The 21,027-nt window shown below is 43.6% G+C and overlaps 1 protein-coding gene across 1 annotated transcript in view; it reads right to left on the bottom strand.

Annotated features, from left to right (window-relative positions):
* Window positions 1-21,027, bottom strand: part of DLC1 (DLC1 Rho GTPase activating protein) — a 540,558-nt gene that overhangs the window by 322,114 nt on the left and 197,417 nt on the right. The window contains exon 5 of the mRNA XM_040334678.1: window positions 7,432-7,465. Within this exon, the coding sequence (XP_040190612.1) occupies window positions 7,432-7,465 (34 nt within the window). The remainder of the gene's footprint in view (window positions 1-7,431; window positions 7,466-21,027) is intronic.

Here is a 21,027-nt window from a genome sequence, read left to right as displayed (position 1 = left end):
ATGCTGTCCCTAAAGCGTTCGTTACCCCACCACTTTATATTCCTGATATGTGCCTGCTGTACCCTGTACTTGTATGAGAAAGTCTCTTGTTCTCTTTGTATTGCTTTCTTTATGTGAAATCCCTGGAAATCCCTGGAAGAAGTAATATTTTACAAAATGGACGTAGGGCGAAGCGCGGAGGCGGAGCGCTTTCGTCACCCAAGAGCTCCAAACGTTCCCCCAGTGGACAGGTGTCTGGGAATTTGTGTACCGGCCGGCACATCAGATTCGAGGCATTTTTTTACTGCATGTTTGTAAGTGTAATACATATTTTAATAAATCTTTTTTACTCATTTAATGTGGAGCTGTTATTGTTTTTTTACATGGTGGGCATTGATGTTGGTGTAGTTTAATCACTTGTGGATGAGACCCAATGTTAAGGATAGTATCTGTCTGAACTGCAAGACTGGGAGTGACTACCTATTATATGCTGTTCATGATCCCCTGTCATAAGGGCTTATGGCGATTTGGTAAGGAGCCAATCTATAGTTTGGTGGAGGATACATCACTTTTCTTTGGACATGTTTTCAACTGATTTTGGAACTTGGCACAGAGCACGGGTGTTTTGCATTTCATGTGTTAAACATTTATGGACTTTATTGCTACAATATTTGTTTTATTTATATGTCTATATATATTTTTATTTGGTTAATATTTATTGATCTAATGATATGATCTAAAAAAAAATTGATGTTCATTTATCACTGTTTCACTGTTATTGAGGGACTTGAGAGTGCTATACAGTGCCCTCTAGTGGCTATCAACCTCTATTGTTTTTTGGTATATTAGTGATTTATATATACCATCATATATCGCATAGTCCCTCTGCTTTCCTGTTAAAAAACTGACCACGCTAAGCAGGAGAACTCACTGTGGTCAGTTCTCTAGCTGTGCTGAGAACTCGGTTTACTCTCCCTCTTCTCCAATGATCAGGCTTGTCCTGACACTCCCCCCCCAGCACAGCCATCCAATGGAAAGCTCAGTGTACTGCTGCTCCTCCTCCCCCCAGCTGAGAAAAGAGGGAATGAGGCAATGTGATTACTTATAAAAAAGGGTAAAAAAAGGTATTTATAATGCTTTTTTTTTATACAAAAATCTTTTGCCTTTTGTTTCTATAATAAACTGAATGGGTTGTTTTACAAGGTAATTGCTTACTATCATTTTAATTCCCAACCGAACCTTCAGTTTAAATTTATGCTATGTACATTAAAACAAAAGATGTTTTAAAGTGTTATGCCACCTACACATGACCGTTTTTCATGATGAGAACAATTCAATTTTTTAAATTGGTCATTAAAAACGATCGTGTGTGGGCTCCAGAGCATTTTTCGCGACATTAAAAATGGGCATTAAAAATTTTGAACATGCTCTATTTTTTCTCGACGTTTTTTAACGTCGTAGTTTTTCACGTTGTGAAAAATGGTCGTGTGTAGGCTATAACGACAGGAAAGAAAACACGCATGCTCAGAAGCAAGTTATGAGAAGGGAAATTTGCATAATCAAGCCCAACGTGTGTTGCTATTCGAATGGAATTTCCCCTTTATAGTGCCGTCGTACATGTTTTGCTCCAGCATTTTTTTTTTCACGATCGTGTGTATGCAAGGCAGGCTTGACAAGAGTCACGTTGAGAAAAACATTGTTTTTTCCATGACATTAAAAATGGTGGCGTGTACGCGGCATGACAGCTTGTTTGCTTCAGAAACCTGTGTCCCCTCCCTCCAAAAAAAAATGTCAGAGGGAAGTGGAGGAGGAGGCCTTAAAGTGGAATGTCCCCTTTTGGGTGAAGTTCTGCTTTAATAAAGCAGCCAAAGCTTGAAAAGACTGTCAGCAAGGAGCAGACAAGGATCCTTGCTCTCTGTGTCTCGGCATGGGGGCATGTCAGACCTATGCAGATAGACAGCTGCTTTCACGTAGAGAGCAGGAGACACTTCCACTAGGATTGCCTAGGTGCTCCCCCCCTCCCTGCAGTCTTCTGGGACATGCCACAGATCCCAGAATGTCACAGATACCAGAATATTGCGGCACCATTCACAATAAGCAGCGCGGCTTGCACATGCACAGTGCAAACCTGGCTGTGACAGTAAAGATGCCAGCCCGGGGGACCAAAGATTCTCCCCAGCCCCCCCCCTCAGGTGAGCACAGTGTTGGATCCTGGGACAGGTAAGCGCCTGTTTATTAAATGTCAGAAGCTCCAGTTTTTGTAGCTGATGACCTTTAATTTTCAGAAAAATGACTAGCTCTTCTTTTTAATAAAATTGCCTGCAACACTTTGAACAATTTTGTTTTGAAGCACCTGAAATGCATTTAGCTAACTTAAAGGGGTTGTAAAGGTATTTTTTTCCCCTAAATAGCTTCCTTTACCTTAATGCAATCCTCCTTCATCCCTCATCCTTCCATTTTGCTTTTAAATGTCCTTATTTCTTCTGAGAAATGCTCACTTCCTGTTCTTCTGTCTGTTACTACACAGTAATGCGAGGCTTTCTTCCTGGTGTGGAGAAAGCCTCTTGAGGGGGCGAGCAGGAGTGTCAGGACTCCCACTAACACACAGCTCCTTTCTCTATCTGAAAAGTAGAGAGTGTCCTGACTTGCCTGCTCGCCCCCTCCCCCCTCAAGAGGCTTTCTCCACACCAGGGAGAAAGTTTCCCATTACTGTGTGTAGTTACAGACAAAAGAACAGGAATTGAGGATTTCTCAGAAGAAATAAGGACATTTAAAAGCAAAATGGAAGAATGAGGTAAGTGAAGGAAGTCTGCACTAAAGTAAAGGAAGCTATTTAGGGATTTATTTTTTATTTTTTTACCTTTACAACCCCTTTAAATGGAAGGTTTAGCTGGGCTTTAAATATAACATAGTACAGTGATATACGACACTCCCTATTTAACAAAGACCTCAAATTATATATCATAAAAAAAAGGCCTCCATTGTACAGCCGATCAAGGTATATTTCTAGGGAGAAATTTAAAATGCTTGAATGTTACCAAAAAACAGACATGCAGCGGTAGTACATGTACAGATCGTGAGTTCTGATGGACCCTAAACTGAATGAGGAGGATGGAGTGTTGTACTAAGCCCGTACCCTCATTGCTCCAAAATGTCACATTTTATTGAAGTAACAATTGGATTGACCAGTCATCTCCAGTCACAAGAGGATCACCATAAATCCCACTGAAAGAGTTCAAGCTAGAAGAGGGGATCACTATAATCCCTGCTTAGCCAAGGTCTGTACAGCCTCAAAAGTCATAAACAGTACTTAGCAGAGTCTGGAGTGCTCATAGTGGTCATAAACACCCTTTAAGACAAAGACTCATGATTGGCTGTTGCAAAAAAAACTATTCAGAAACAAAACACATTTGGAGTCTGTCTCCACTTCGCAGACCTAAATTTGCCCTTTTCAAACAGTTTTGACTCCCAAACATTACACAAAATTCATAATCCCTTTCATGATAAAATTACTTTTATAACAGGTGTCTACCCAAATGTATAAAAAAAAAACAATCAAGTAGGTATCAAACATGCCTATTCACATTACATCACCTAAGGAGAATAGGCATACGATCCATATTCTGTCTGATGTCTATTAAATTGTGAGTTAAAGTGTTACTAAACCCAGGACCCTGCATTCACTATATCTGGTCTCCCGCAGTACACAGAACATAGAAATGCAATTATTTTATCAAATGTAAACTGCTAAATACCCTTTCTCATCAGCAGTATATAGCAGTCTTGTGATTTCTATCAGTGTCCAGCAGAGCACTGGTTAAAGCTTGTAGGGGAAGTTTTCATTCTCCCCTATGTCCTATGAGGCTGCAGGACCCCTGACCCTCTATTAGGACAGTTCTGATTGGCCCTATGCTGATCACATGCACTCTCCCCCCCCCAAAATAACAATCTCTCTACATTAAACACCAAACTGAGCATGTCCAGCTTGGCCTCAGGCTCCCAGTCAGTGTTGCCAACCGTCTGTATTTTTACGGACAGTTCGTAAAAACTGGCACTTTTTGGGTGATTGGAGGCAGGGGGCCTGGGGGAGATTGGAGGCAGAGGGAGATTGGAGGCAGGGGGAGACTGTTGCACCGCAGAGGGGGGTGATGGCAGGGCGTGTTGGTGGCAGAGGGGGGTGGAGGCAGGGGGTGATGTGACTAAATAATTTGCCCTTATTATATCGAAAATAACAAAAATATGTTTTTTTTTACCTTAATATCTACCTTAAATCACATTGCTATTTTCCCGTATACCTGTTTGTAGCCTAAATACTGAAATTTGCACCTAAAAATGTAATTTAGTAACTTTTGTGAAATGCCAGTAAAAACGTGGCTGCGCCAGTAAATTTCGGGTGTCGTGCCAGTAAATTTCAATCTGGTAGGTTGGCAACACTGCTCCCAGTGAGTATAACAAGCATGCTTTACTGCATATACAGACTGATTTTACTGTTTTTAGGTTTAGTAAAACGTTAATTATGTTCAATAATATTTTGGCTGTCACACTCTAAAACATGGTCATTGGGAAAAATTTACATAGTTTAAAAAGTTGGCATTGAGGGAATGTCCACTGAAACACTAGGTCAAAAAACTTTTCAGCTTTGAAAAACTTGCTTAAAGGAGTTATAAAGGCAGAATATTTTTATTTTAATACATTCTATGCATTAAGATAAAAAAAAAAAAAAAATCTGTGTATAGCAGCCTCCCCAGCATTACTTACCTGAGCCCCATCTCTCTCCGTGAGTTTCCATGAGTGTCTTAGCTGTCTGGGACTCTCCTCCTGATTGGCTGAGACAGTGCAGCGGCGCCATTGGTTCCTGTGGCTGTCAATCAAACTCAGCCAATCAGGGGAGAGAGGGGGCGGGGCCGGGTCAGGGCTTCGTGGCTGAATTGGCACACAGAGCTGTGACTCGGCTCGGTGCCCCATTAGAATGCTCCTTGCTGTGGGGGCAGTCGACAGGAGGGAGGGGCCGGGAGCAACGAAGAGGGACCCAAGAAAAGAAGGATCCAGGCTGCTCTGTGCAAAACCAACTGCACAGAGCAGGTAAGTATGACATGTTTGTTATTTTTATTTATTTTTTTAAACAAAACTTTACACTCACTTTAAAGTAGATTCCATACTTGTAGGCTATTTTCAGCACCACTGAAGCTTGGCTAAAAACTCTTTGTTAGCATTCACCCATTCTGCCTTCTAGCAAGAATATGCCATACAGGGTTCTCCCAACATCACAGGAGCGAGCCCCCTTTGCTTGTTCAAGACCAATGTAGGTGAAGTTTTCTGTCTTTTCCCCTGAAGTAGCAGTGGCTGAGCTCAGAGTTGTTGCAATAGAGGGGAGAGAGCACACTATGCATGCATGTTTTTTGAACAAGATAGTGTGCACTCCTGTGATGCTCTGGGGGAGTGCTCAATATATACACCAATATATTGTCCTAGTAACAAGAGAGAATGGAAGCATGCTGACAATAGGAATGTTTAAGCCAGGCTTCAATGGTGGTGCAAATAGTGTACGGCATGGCAATAAAATTAAGCATCATTTTTCAAAGCTGCACTTTTTGTTTTACCTACTTGGACCCCTTGAGTGCGTGGTCATTTTATTCAAAAGGTGAACTTTATTTTATTGCAGCTACCAGTCGATAGATGTGGTGGCTGCATTCGTTTTCCTTTTTTAGGCTATTTTACCTCTTTCTTTACCTGGTAATCTGGCCAATAACACACCTCAGCATAGGGGCACCTTTGGACAACAGCATTGTGAGCCTGGGGGGAGGGGGGGGGTAGATGGACTAGCAAATTTAAATAAATATACTAACAAAATGAAGCCAAACTTCAGCTAATACTTTATAAGAAGTTACAGTAAAAGTTTGCTCCTTTTGGGATAAAGGTTTTACATCAATAAATAAATTCTGATAATTGTTAGCCCCCAAGCAGTGTTAAAGGGTTTGTTAACCCATATAACCCAAACTCTGCCAGACTCTCTATTAGAGCCTGGCAGAGCACACTGTACCTTTCTTATAGAAAAATGAGCGCTGTAAGTACCTATTTAGAGCTGTCCTCAGGCTGGTCACATGACTGGACAGCTCAGATGGCTGTATACTGCAGGATGTATATGTCCATTAGGGCTGCCCAGGCACCACCCCCTCTCTCAACTCCACTCCCTACATGGTAATGGATAGATTCATGCATAGCATGAATCTATCCATGGCTGACACGACCACCCCCTATTAATGTGTCTGGCCCCTTTTAGAGGACCGGGTGCATGAATTACAGCGGCAGGTTTTTTTTTGTCTTTTTTAAGCACCTGAGGCTTCAAAATTGGGTGGGCTCGGGGCGCAGAGGATGTGCTCCGATCCTACCCAGGTGTGTAACAACAGCGAATGAATATTTGCTGTTGAAACACTGATTCTCAATCCAACCAATCAGAAGTGGGTGTGAGACACGTTTTCCGATTGGCCGAAAAACGAAGACTTCGGATTGGCCTGTCAAGGAGAAGGGAGGAAACGGAAGCCGTCGTGATGACCAGAGAATAAGAGGCTGCAGGAGAACAGCAGGAGAACGGGAGGCCGCCGAGCAGGGGAAGTCATCGCTGAGGAGGGCAACCCACCGCTGACTGCCCGCCCCGGGGGGAATGGTGGAAACTGCATCCTGCAGACATACTGTATATGTCCAGAGATGCTTTAGACTTTTATGTTGTAGCAAGAAGTCATATAAAGTAAGAATAAGGGAGGGCTTTGAAAGTTAAATATTTCAGGATGTTGATTTCTACACAAAAAAATATCAAAGCAAAAGTTTTGAAATAGAAAGGTAAGTGGTGCTGGAGGGACAGGCGCAGAAAGAAGAGATCAAGAACATGTAGCAAGTCTACCTACTTTAGGCTTGTTGCTATATGTTGTTCAACTCAGATGCAGTCAAAGCATTCAAACAAAAAAGTAAACCAAAGGCACATTTTTATTTAAAATGTTTTCACTGAAATCATGCCACCCAGAACTGTAACTTCTTATTTTTGATAATAGAGAATGAATTTTCAGTAAGTACCCTCATAATTTTCTGTGCTGTATTACGCTAGTATATTTTGCCTGGTAAAGGCATTTAATTTGCTGATATTTAAAATAGTGTTTTATAAAATAAAAAATACAATATGCTTCATCATATGTTTCACAATTTTTTGATCTTAGATGATACTATGTTACATTTTCATTATTTACTTGTCAAACATTTTGCAAAGGCCATCTTGTGCTTAACCAGCCCAGAAGATCGTTTGGTATGTTCAATTGCCAGTCTGGCATTTCCTGCCCAGAAAGAGACATTTCATCTCAAGTGAGCTCTTTTCATGCTTTCCATTCCATTCCATTCCAGCAAACGGTCTTGTCAATTACTTATATAGGTGATAATCGAGTATCTCTAGGTTACTGTACTTACCAGCCTTCTCTTTTTCAGAAATCACAGGAAGAGCCTAAAACAAAACAAAAATAAAAACTGTATTTTAAGCAATAAGGAATTAGTTGTTTAGCTGTTTTTAATAATAATAATAATAATAATAATAATAATAATAATAAGTTAGACTTTGCAATGCTCCTTTTTATTGAAAAGTGCTAAATTCAATGTTTTATTTGATATACTTATTGTGAATGTTCATTTTTAGATTGCTAGTTTTTTTTAAAGACAAAAATTAATTTTAAATCCTGCAAACCAATTAAACAAACACATCAAAAGCCTAACTTTTTTATTTATTTTTGGACAGGGTAGGAAATGGTTAAAACCTCTCATTATTTTTCTGCTGTCTTTATCCATTGGAGAAATTTTCCTTCACTTCTTGCCCTCTAGACTGAACAGGAAATCTCTGCAAAGTGAGGGAAATCCTCTCCTAAACAGTTGTAACCTGAACAAGTATCCTCATCAGAAGGCTTCCTCTTGAATCAAGTTTGGAAACAGCTCGCAATTTTTGATTTCCTTCACTTTCAGTTCTGGTGACATTAGTTATAAGGACAAAAAGAGAAGGTGAATCTCCCAAGTGTGGTATGGACAATAAAGACTTGATAGGGTTGCTAAATCTTCCCTGCTGTATCCAAAACTCTAAATAAAAATAAAAAATAAAAAATTGGATGTTGATACACTTTAAGAATGTAAAGTCTTGTACACACGCACGGTTTTCTTGGCAAGAACCAGCAAGAAAACTCTTGCCGAGTAAACCATGTGTGTGTATGAGGGTTGACTTTGAGGTTTCTCGTCAAGAAAACTGCCCAGAATCTAGAAGGGAAAAAATAGAGAATTCTCGGGAGTGTTTTTTGCCGAGAGTGTGTGTATACTTACCTCTCCGTGGAAACTCGTGCATGCTCAAAATGACTTTGACGCATGCGCGGTAGCTTCCAAGGCATAGGTAGGGTGAAGCAAGATGGCGGCAATGTCATAGAATGTGACGAGCGCATGCTCGTCATAGTCGATGTCGTCACCGCATTCGTGCCATTCAAAAGAACGGCGGTTCTTTTGAATGGTGTGTCTGTACACTCGGCCGGCAATAGATTCTTGCCAGGAATCTGGGCCGTGATTAACATGATTTAATTGTCTGAGACAGGGTCCTAAAACATTTCAGTATGAGGTCCACAACGTATATATTTTACATATATTTCTAGGACAAAACAATCTTCATCAGTTTCCCCCCCCTTACATCAGGGTCCCCATAAGAGCTCCTCCCTACATCAATTGTCCTCATCAGAGTCCCCTCCTACATCAAGTGTCCCCATCAGAGTCTCCCCTTCCATCAGGGTACCCACCAGAGCCCACGCTTACATCAGTGCCCACATCAGAGCCCCTCTTTACTTCAGAGGCAAAGACCATAGACAGCCTCTGCTGATCTTAATTCTCAATCAGTGCGTATTTGGGGTTAATCACGGACTCTATTTGGGGGCCATAAAAAGTCTTTTAGCGGGTCGGATGTGGCCAGTGGACCATAGTTTAGAGACCCCCGGTTGAAGGGAAACTCTTTTTTATAGCATCAATACTGTTTATTGGTTGTGAGTAAATGGAAACATTTTCATATATACATAATAGATTTTAAAATTGTGTATTGTGATCTATTTTACCTCACAAAATATGTGTGGATCTCTCCAGACTCAGGCGAGTTATCATATTTCTCTGGTACTCCAGGGAAACAGCTAAATATGATAATTAAAGCTGAACTCTAGTCTTATATTCAGTCTTGCACAATTGTCCAGACTTCTCTCCAGTACTTTCCTTCTTCCATTTAATTTCACTGTACACTGTTAGCTTCTCACAATATGCATTAGAAGCTGAAGCAAGTCAGATAGATACTGCCTCATTTCCTGGCTGGCAGCATCAGTGGAGGCCCATCCATTAGGGGCGCCCCTCTCTCCAATCCACCCCCCTATATGTAATAGATAGATTCATACATAGCATGAATCTATTCATGGCTGCCACAGCCACCTATACATGCGTTTCAGGGCATCGGGCGCATAAATTACATTGGCGTTTTTTTTTTAAACACCTGATTAGAGCCAGATGCTCTAATAGGCTGGGTTCAGGTCGCAGAGGATGCATTAGGAGCCCACCCAGGGGTGTTACAATAGCGAATGAATATTCGCTGTTGAAACACTGATCCTCAATCGGCCAATCAGAAGTGGGTGTGAGACCCGTTTTCTGATTGGCCCGTTGGCCGAAAAAAGAAGACTCCCATTTGGTCGCCAACGAGGAGGGAGGAAACAGAAGCCTCCGCCGCTGCCATAATGACCCGAGGACGGGAGGCCGAAGGAGAACAGCAGGAGAAAGGGAGGCCACAGAGCAGGGGAAGCTACCGCAGAGTGATGGGGTAAGTGCTACTGACCAACTGACCAACCTGGGGGGAAACCGACCGACCCCCCCGAAAAAAAAATCCACTAGCCGCCACTATCCAGCATCATCTAATCTTTTCCTCTCTAGATTTACAGACTTTGGCCTGCCCCTTTCTGGTACCAAAATAAACTTTATTGCAACAGAAAGTTACAGACATAATAAAGTGGTAGTTTGAATATTTGCCAAGGAATAGGAAGTATCATGCCGATGCATGGACTTTGCATACATCATACATCAAAAGATATAGAATGACAAAATGTATGCTTATACCAGGCCTGCCCCTGTCATTCATTGGCTTTCAGTTATTTCAATCATAGAGACTCAGCATTACATGGAGGCATTACCTAGGGCAGTCTGCCTGTAAATGTAGCCTGCATAGAATGCCCTCTCCATCAGACTGACATCCACCTATTAATACATTTTCAATTTTGGTTTGAAGTTTTGATGGATCGCGAGAAGAACATGACATTTTTCCGACTTAATGTGGCAGAAAAATATATACATCTATCACTTGTTGTGGGATTACCATAATTTTTGCCCATTTTAAATCCAATTTTGACTACAATTTTCCCTTTAACCTTTCTTTCAATAAACATCTTTGAAGCTGTCATTTCAACGGTATAGACTGAAATAATCTTACTAATGTAATTATATTACAATAAAAATGATCTGTAATTCAAACTGTAAATGTTTGCAATTGAATTAAATCTTTAATGCAGGCATAATCTTTATTGTTAAATCCTGGATAAATTCTTTCACATATACAGAGCAACGTACAGTACAGTACTATATTTGTGGCTTTTTAATATAGAAGCAACATAAGGCATTTACTTGTAGGATCTAAGGCCTGTGAGAATGCTTTTTTACTGTACAGTTTTTGTCTTTATATGGTCAGGAAGATCCCTGATGATTTCTAATATCTTAGGAATTTACAATAAGGGGGTTACATTATAAAGCATCAGACATTTTTTACAGTTATTGAACTGCAGACATACTTTGCAATACATTAACAGTTATGTATTTTTACATAAATACAAATACAAATAGTAAAGATCTTTGATTATTATCAGCATGTCACTATAGGCTACTCTTAGCAAAAAAATAAATAAATTGTGGAATCTCAAGCCTCGTACACATGGGCCAGAATCTCGTCAGGAAAAAAACGTTGTTTTTCCTGACGAGATTCTTGGCAAGAATCTCTTGCCGCCCGAGTGTACATGCGCTCGTCACATTCGATGCCGTCGCCGCCATCTTGCTGCACCCTACCTATGCCTAGGAAGCTACCGCGCAATGCGTCAAAGTCATTTTGAGCATGCACGGGTTTCCACGGTGACAGGTAATTATACAGACCCTTGAGTTTCTCGTCGGGAAACAGGCCGTCAAGAATCTCGACGAGAAAATAGAGAGCAGGATCTCTATTTTTCTCTTCGAGATTCTGAGCAGATTTCCAGACGAGAAACCTCAAAGCCTCATACACACGCACGGTTTACTCAGCAAGAAAGCTCTGCCAGCAGTTTTCTTGCTGGTTCTTGCCGAGAAAACCGAGCGTGTGTACGAGGCTTAACACTCATGGCAAGTGTGCATCCAAAATTCTTAATTGTGCAATTTTTTGCTTTAAAGTGTAAGTCTGGCAAAAACGAACTAACTCTAAACCTGCTCTCTACCACCTTCTAAACCCAATCTATCTAACCCTGTAAAGTAAAAATCGATGTAATTACCTATTTTACAGCTGAACCGGTTTTCAGTGGCAGAAGCTGTGTGCAGGAGAGGATCAACAATGGCTGTGAAATGGCTGGGAAGTGACATCACCCATAGACTTACTATGGGGCTTCCATTGTCGGCTGTCTCTCCGTCGCCTGCCTCCACACTGAAGCCACCGCTGACAGCTGATGCTGGGACAGGACCTGATCGGCTGAAGAATAGATAAGTACAGCGATTTTTGCTTTACACGGTTAGATAGATTAGCTTTAGAATGTGGCAGAGAGAAGGTTTAGCATCAGTGAGATTTTGCCTGAATTTCCACCTTAAAGGGGTTGTAAAGGTACAATTTTTTTTCCCTAAATAGCTTCCTTTACCCTGGTGCAGTCCTCCTTCACTTACCTCATCCTTCGATTTTGCTTTTAAATGTCCTTATTTCTTCTGAGAAATCCTCACTTCCTGTTCTTCTGTCTGTAACTACATGCAGTAATGCGAGGCTTTCTCCCTGGTGTGAAGTGTCGTGCTCGCCCCCTTCCTTGGACTACAGGAGATTCAGGATGCCCACTAACACACAGCTCCTTTCTCTATCTGCAATGTAGAGAGCGTCCTGACTCTCCTGTAGTCCAAGGGAGGGGGGCAAGCATGACACTCCACACCAGGGAAAAAGCCTTGCATTACTGTGTGGAGTGTAGCACTCACCCCCGGAGGAGCCGCTGATTAGTTTGGGATCGGCATAATGAGTTACCTTCTTGGCTTGGTCTAGGGATGACATCCGAGAGTGTATATGAAGAGCAAGTGTCCAGACAAGAAATTAGTTTTCAATGCTTATTCCAAGGCCCAACATGGCCAACATCAACATGGCACACAATAGAGAAAGGTTGATGAGCATAGAGGAACTTTGGTATCAGGCCTTGGATAGGGAAAAGAGCAAGCCTGCTCTTAACAATAGTGTAACTCAGTTCGTCGCCACCCCGATCAGGGTGGGTAAAGTGCCCCCGGACAGGCGACTATCACAGGCCTGGCAGCCGGAGCACCACTTAAAGATCACTGGGAGGAACAGACCTCAACTACCGGCCTGACTCAGAGCCTCTGATACAGGCTTTGTCAATTTGAGATATGTGAGAACAGGATGAGCGAATCCTCCCAGTAAATTCAGACTTGTGTCACCAACTGACAGCTTAAGCATACCTGTCATGCAGTGTGGCGACCGGATCCCCAATGGTTCGTCCAGGCCTCCCGGGCAACCTCTAGTTCTAGGTTCTCCCCGAACCGATCCCCCATCGCACAGCTCCCAGCTTAGGATCCTCTCAGCAGAAGGTTGGGACCCAGCAAGTCGCTGGGGCCCCTCTCAATGTTAGGGTGAGGCTCCGCATGGTGCATAACCTCATTGAAGCAGGCCACGGTGGCGGGGCCCATGGATGCGCGTACCCTAAAGTTGGATACCGCACCTGGAACTCGGGCCCCGCATAGAACAGAGACCAACGGTGGTTGCCACAGATATATCCCTCCCCAGCATGCCCAAAGAGGGCAGAACTCCTCTGATTGGCTGCTGGGGAAAGTGGGTCTGTCAGAACCCCTCTAGCGCCAACTGCCGCCCAGGAGTGATAACGCACCCCTGGAGCGCAGACTGACCTACAGGACAAATTCTGAAATTGGCAACAACCCAAATTTCCACAAATTGTGAATGGGAGTAAACTAACCCTCCCATTCCCCATTAACTTTGGCATAGCGCCCATACTGAAAGTAAGGGGGCGCTACAGGAGTTACAGACAGAAGAACAGGAAGTGAGGATTTCTCAGAAGAAATAAGGACATTTAAAAGCAAAATGGAAGGATGAGGTAAGTGAAGGAGGACTGCACTAAGGAAAAGGAATCTATTTAGGAAACCAAAATTGTACCTTTACAACCCCTTTAAGAAATCATTTGTATGAGTGAAAAAACTGCATCCATAGAACCATTCTTTTTGCCCTTGTTTTAGAAGTATTGCACTAAACAGTGTTTGTGCTTTTGCTTTCAGATATCGATAGTGGTTCTTGTGTTTGTATGCAGTGTATGGCTTATTTATAAGGAATACAAGGAGATACATTAATACCAACAGGCTCACAGTATGTTACTGAAAGGGTAACTCCACTTTCATGTGGAAAAAATAGCAAATAAAGAAAAAATAATATAGCACATACTGTATAATTGCGACACTAATCATATTGTATTTGAATGTTATTAAAAATGACCTTTCCTTTTTAATCTGCAGCCATTGTAATTTTCTGAGAATGCATTGCAATATGGCTACATGGAGTTGTTCTGTAAACTGAGTGTGTACTGAACACTCCCCAGAAACATAATTTCCTGCTTGTGTGATTGACTCACGAATTTTCCCAGAAGTCTGTCTAAGATACAAGTCAGATTTCAGGCATCCCCTGTAACATAAATTACATTTTTGGAGAGATACTTTTGATATGTCTAAAGGGACGCAGGCCCAGCAGATTTCCTCATTAGTACCCTACAGTTGCACACCTGACAGTTAATAATGAAACCACTCCCATTAGACCCACTCAGAACAGAGGCACAGACAAACACACATGGATTACTTCAGAATAACAAAAGGTAGGAATCTGCAACAGAGGTTGTTATAATCCTTGCAATGTACATAGATCACCCAGAGGCAAATGTTTTTCTCTCAACAAAAGTGGAGTTAAAGCGGATGTGCCATGGGAAAACAATATTAAAAGCCAGCAGCTACAAATACTGCAGCTGCTGACTTTTAATATAAGGACACTTACCTGTCCTGGAGTCCAGCGCCGATCGCAGCAGAGGACAAACGATCGCTCGTCTCTCTGCTGCTCCCCCCGCCATCCACGCTGAGGGAACCAGGAAGTGAAGCGCTGCGGCTTCACTGCCCGGTTCCCTACGGCGCATGCGCGAGTCGCGCCGCGCCCGACGATTGGCTCCCGATGTGTGCTGGGAGCCGAGTGTTCCCAGCACACAACGGGGGGGGCGACGGGATGTGACGGAATGCCAGTCTTTTGCCCGTGAATGCCGGGCTGGAAGTGGGTGCAAATACCTGTCTTTAGACAGGTATCTGCACCCCCCTCCCCCCTGAAAGGTGTCAAATGTGACACCGGAGGGGAGGAGGGTTCCGATCAGCGGGACTCCACTTTAGGGTGGAGAACCGCTTTAAGCTTTATGGCTGGCCAAACATTATACATATATATATTTCTTATCAAATTTCCTTCATCTTCAACTATGTAGTGTAAGGGCCTGCCTGACTGCATACAAATTGAAAGTGTTTTGGTTTGATCTCATATTTTATGGTTTTGGTAAATCTAAAGGAAAATTGTACAAGAAAATTGTATAATGTAAGGCCAGCCAAAGCTTTCACTGCAATACTCAACTTGTTTGGACTGTCCTCTGCAGAACTGTTTCATATGAAAGATAAATGCTGGCCAATATCATTCAACCCAGTTCCTGTAAGCCCAGACTATCACACAATCCCAGGGGATTTTCACCATGTTGGTCTACAGCACAATACTGCATAGAGCGGTGCTGTGTTGTAAAACCAGTATTACTCTTGGAGGTATTTAAGACCACCTTATGCTGCTACAATGAGAATAGCAAGAAGACCCAAGAATATCATGTGACCCTCTAGAGCAGTGGTTCTCAACCTGGGGGTCGGGACCCCCTCGGGGGTCAAATTATTGTTTGCCAGGGGTCACCAAATCCTGGCCTGTTTCTGAAGCCCACACTGCTCTCCCAGCCTTTTCTCGGCCACCCAGCTGGGCTGTTCCTAGAGCTCGCAGCCGCTCACTCGGCCTCTTTGCAGCCGCCCATTCAGTTCACAGCATGGCTGGGGGGCAGAGACTAGAAGTCAGCTGACTGGTGAGGAAAGTGAAGTGGGAGGGGCTGAAGGAGACCCTATCGCCTGATTTTTAGCATAGGTGTCACTGCTGCGAGACACCACTGTAGTACGGGTTCCACGATACGATAATCATTTTTAAGCCTCGTACACACGACTGAGAAACTCGACGGGCGAAACACATCGTTTTGCTCGTCGAGTTCCTTGTGAAGCCTTTTGAGAAACTTGACAAGCCAATTTTCTCCATTCCCGTCAAGGAAATAGAGAACATGTTCTCTTTTTGGCTCGTCAAGTTTCTCGACAGTTTCCTCGACGAAAATGTACACACGACCGGTTTCCTCTGCAAAAAAATATCTCCCAGCAAGTTTCTTGCTGATTTTGGCCGAGAAACTCGATCGTGTGTACGAGGCCTTAGGGGTCCCCACAATTTGTGAAATGTTACCAAGGGGTCACGGCACTAGGAGGGTTGAGAACCACTGCTCTAGAGAATCCCAGGAATAAAGGTATGTTCTGCTCCCTTCAATACGCTAAGGCCCCATACACACCATAGAATCTATCCGCAGATAAATCCCAGCAAATGGGTTTCAGTGGATAGATCCTATGGTGTGTACACGCCAGCGGATCTTTATCCGCGGATATTTATCCCCTGGGATGGATTCCAGCAGATCGGATATTCGCTGACATGCAAAACAAATCCATCTGCTGGAATCCATCCCAACGGATGGATCCGCTGGTCTGTACAGACTCACCGGATCCATCCGTCCTAAGGGATCCCCCGCATGCGTCGTAATGATTTGACGCATGCGTGGAATTCCTTATATGACAGCGTCGCGCACGTCGCCGCGTCATAATCGCGGCGACGGCGCGACACGTCATCGCCAGAGGATTTCGGCGCGGATTTCAATGCGATGGTGTGTACACGCCATCGCATAGAAATCTGCTGAAATCCTCGAGAGGATTTATCCGCGGAAACGGTCCGCTGGACCGTATTCGCGGATAAATTCTCCCGTGTGTATGGAGCCTTAGGCACAAGATTTTTTGTCTTACTTTTTCTAAGTAGACCCACTCTTCTTCTCCTTCTTTTCTTTTTCTTCTTGAGTTTTCTTTTAGATCAAATTTACATTTTGCTTTTAATTTTTAATTTTACTCTTCATTTGACTGTCTCAGACCATCGTTCACCAGTACAGACTTACCTCTTTGGAATATTTCTTCCTCTCAGGCCCCGTACACACGACCGAGTTTCTCGGCAGAATTCAGCCAGAAACTCGATCGGAGCTGGATTCTGACGAGAAACTCGGTCGTGTGTACACTTTCCAGCGAGGAAGCCGACGAGGAACTCGTCGGGCCAAATATAGAACATGTTCTCTATTTCCACGTTGTTCAATGAGGAAAGTCGGCCTGCCGAGATCCTCGGCGGCTTCAACACTGAACTCGACGAGGAACTCGATGTGTTTAGCACATCGAGTTCCTCGGACGTGTGTACGGGGCCTCAGGGATTAAATGATTTCGTTTGACAAGCTAAATATAGTCAGCGATGATGGTAAGCTGGAATTGAATAAACCTCTACCACGTTTGCTGCATTTAGTTTCTTCAAGGAATTAATATTTATTTCTACTGAATATTATGTTTCATGTGCTATTTTGGCACTGCACAATACTTGTATGATGGTAAACACATTTGAACAATAAAAACAATTGTCCTAATCTTTATACAGTTGAAGCAACAATATTTTTGTCAAAGCTAGTCTGAGTTTACTGTAAATTCTGGATAAATGGTAGAAACAACTTTGAAAAATATAGTTTTAGTGGGATGGGGACATCGAACCATTTATTACACCTATTTAACAAAGTTCTCTAAGTGTTGTTTAACTTTCCAAGTTAATCCTTTATCCTGCCCATTTCTAAATAGCTTTCTATATGTAGCTCTGTGGACATAACATCTGGATGATCTAGATTGTGCCTCCCACGCTGTTAGTGGAAAATAGATTTAAAGATTACACTTCTGTCTTTGAAAACATTTGTTGCACTATATACAGATATTCAGACATTTCCCATGGCCTTACAAAAATGCTAAATATTCCATCATGTTTTAGTGGGGATTTTACATGTTTGATTAAGGCTAAGTTCACCTTTACATAAAAAAAAATAATATATGCAAATCTTTTTGTAGGTAAAAAATGTGCAATAATTATTTTTTTAAACCAGGAGCCCGGAAAGCATTGCACCTGCGATCATCAGATCATCAGTGCAATTTCAGGCTCCTGCACACAATGCCTACAGCTCTGGCCCGTACCGCTGTCATTGCAGAGCTGTAGGCAGTGTGAAAGCACTACTGGCATGCTGATCAGCGTCCCGCAGAGGAAGTTATTGAGCGTAACGCGTACGGGGGACACAGCCGCACGTGACGTCACCCGCCTGCTGCTCAGTCCACTAAGATTTGATTATATGCCGTTTTTTGCTCAACTGTATTGTGAGTAGCCTGAGTTTTTAAAATAAATAACCTATGTTTTAAAAGCGGAGAGCACTTAGATCATCTCTTTTGTGTTCCCTTATGTATCTTATGCTGTCTGCTGAGATATAAGAAATTTAGTTTCATCTGTGGATTCAGTAACCATTTGGAGGACTCCTTCTGAGGATTTGGTTTTTGGCTTACTCTGCTTTGCATCACTTCCTGGTAGTTCAGGGGTCCATGCTGGGAGGTGAGAAGTACCTAGAGAGATTCTTGGTGGAGGGATTGTCACTTTTTTGTGAATCTTTCAACACTGGTGGACCATCTTTATCGACGTATTTTCACTTGCCACATGCTGGGCTCAGTGGACCGGATTCAAAGAGATTTGCGCATTTATTACGGAGGCGCAGGGCAACGATTTTGCCCTGCGCCCCCGCAATTTTTTTGTGCTGCCCTCGATTCACGGAGCATAAGCTCCGTAAATTGCGCGGGCGCGCCGGCAAAATGCCCGGCACAAGAGCACGCAATTTAAATGATCCCGTAGGGGGCGGGAATCATTTAAATTAGGCGCGTTCCCGCGCCGAGCGTAGAGCGCATGCTCCGTCGGGAAAGTTTCCCGATGTGCATTGCGGCAAATGATGTCGCAAGGACGTCATTTGCTTCAAAGTGAACGTGAATGGCGTCCAGCGCCATTCATGATTCACTTACGCAAACTACGTAAAATTCTAATTTTGCGACGTGGGAACGACGGGTATACGTAACATGGGCTGCCCCTGCTAATAGCAGGGGCAGCCTTGCGCGAAAAAAACGCCGTACGTAAACGACGTAAATTGCATAGGCAGGGCTCGCGCAACGTTGTGAATCGGTGTTAGTATGCAATTTGCATACTATACACTGAGCACAACGGGAATGCCACCTAGCGGCCATCGCTAGAATGCAGCCTAAGATATGCGGGCATAAGAGCCTTATGCCGCGCAGATCTTAGGCTGCAGTCGGCGTAACGAGGTTCCTGAATCAGGAGCACGCGTTACGCCGGGGCAAGTAAGCAATTGCGCTGTGTAACCTATGGTTACACAGGCGCAATTGCTTCTTGAATCCACCCCATTATTATTAGTATTATATATATTTTTTATTGATTTTGAACATCATTTCACATATTGGGGTAGATTCAAGAAGCAATTGCTTACTTGCCCCGGCATAACGAGTGCTCCTGATTCAGGAACCTCGTTACGCCGACTGCAGCCTAAGATCTGCGTGGCATAAGGCTCTTATGCCCACATATCTTAGGCTGCATTCTTGCGGTGGCCGCTAGGTGGCGTTCCCGTTGTGCTCAGTGTATAGTATGCAAATTGCATACTAACACCAATTCACAACGTTGCGCGAGCCCTGCGTACGCAATTTACGTTGTTTACGTACGGCGGTTTTCGCGCAAGGCTGCCCCTGCTATTAGCAGGGGCAGCCCATGTTACGTATACCCGTCGTTCCTGCCTTGAATTTTACGTACTTTGCGTAAGTGAATCGTGAATGGCGCTGGACGCCATTCACGTTCACTTTGAAGCAAATTACGTCCTTGCAACGTCATTTGCCGCAATGCACGTCGGGAAAGTTTCCCGACGGAGCATGCGCTCTACGATCGGCGCGGGAACGCACCTAATTTAAATGATTCCCGCCCCCTACAGGATCATTTAAATTGCGTGCTCTTGCGCCGGCGCCCCCGCGCTATTTACGGAGCTTCTGCTCCGTAAATCAAGGGCAGCGGAGCAAATTTGCGGGGGCGCAGGGCAAAAACGTTGCCCTGCGCCTCCGGAAATTATGCGCAATTCTACCTGAATCCGGGCCACTGTTTTTTTCACTTGCTACATGCTTCATTATCAATATTCACGAATTTACTCTGAATATTTAAAATATATTGAATATTCTATTTATATTTAATATTGTTTTTTTTTTTTTTTTTCAAAAAGTATTTATTGAATTTTCAAGAAAAACAAAACAGGAGTGTCAAAGCAGGAGAGACGATGCAAGGTGTTACAGGTAACAAAAGGGACACAGCCCTGGTGTGACAATACTCATACGTAAACAAAGACATGTCACTGGGCGGATCAGAGAATACGGCACTTGAAGAAGATCAATAAGCATGTAATGGTTACAGTAAATAGTTACAGTAGAGGCGAGATCCTCGTCTACCGCCCCCTAAAAACAGGTGGGGGGTGCGAAGGAGGATACCGCCCCCACAGTGGTATGAACTGGTGGGATCTATGTAACAAAGATAGATACGTGGCCCGTGTGGACCTGAAGGACGATCCTAGAATTACAAAAACAGCTAAAGTAACTGTGCATCGTCATAAAATAGCAATTGGAGCTAAGGTAGGAGGGGGGGGGGGGTGGGGGGGGTTAAGGTGGGGGAGGGGGGAGGAGGCACCGAGATAGGAGCAGTGACCAGTTGACCATAAGGGAGGGGGGGGGGGAGAGAGAGGTGACAGCCAAGGCCAAAGTTATCTGTACAGTCCCAATCAGCTGGGAGCGGTGGAAAGTGACAAAGATGGGGTATCCTTGCCTGAGGCCACAGGTGGAGGAGAAGTAAAGTAAGAGAAAGAGTAGTGTCCAAAGGCGCTGTAGTCCTCTGGAGAGAGTGATGCGGACATAAAAGGTTGCCAAGTTGCGAGGAAGCGGGACTTTGTCGTAGTACATTGGAAATCCGCTGTGGCTCGTTCCTTGTAGAGGAGGTGAAGGAGGTCTCGCGTAATCATGGTGATAGATGGGGGTTGAGGAGAGATCCAGTTTCTCAGGATAGCCCTTCGTGCGACCAAGAAGCATAGTAGAGGCCAGTTCTTGGGTACCTGTGAGGGGGGCGGGAGAGCAGTGGAAGGGGGGGCAGCCTCTTTAGATCTTTGGAGCAGCAGGGGGTCCCAGTAGCCAAATATGAGGAGGAAAGGGTCCTTGGGTAACTTCAGTAGGGTGATTTGAAAGACGTAAGCCAGGACTTGGTCCCAGAAAGTTGAGATAAATGAGCATGACCAGAACCGGTGCGTCAATAATGGTTTCGGGTGTTGGCACATGGGGCAGGATGCGACATTCGTGTCCTGAGATGAGCGTAGAAAAGGGATGTGAGCCCGGTGAATTATCTTTAACTGGGTTTCCTTCCAAATTTCGTTCGGGGTTAACTGTTGGACT

Source organism: Rana temporaria, chromosome 1, assembly GCF_905171775.1.
Source record: "Rana temporaria chromosome 1, aRanTem1.1, whole genome shotgun sequence".
In the NCBI taxonomy this organism is placed as follows: domain Eukaryota; kingdom Metazoa; phylum Chordata; class Amphibia; order Anura; family Ranidae; genus Rana; species Rana temporaria.
This window is presented reverse-complemented; position numbering and strand designations above follow the sequence as displayed.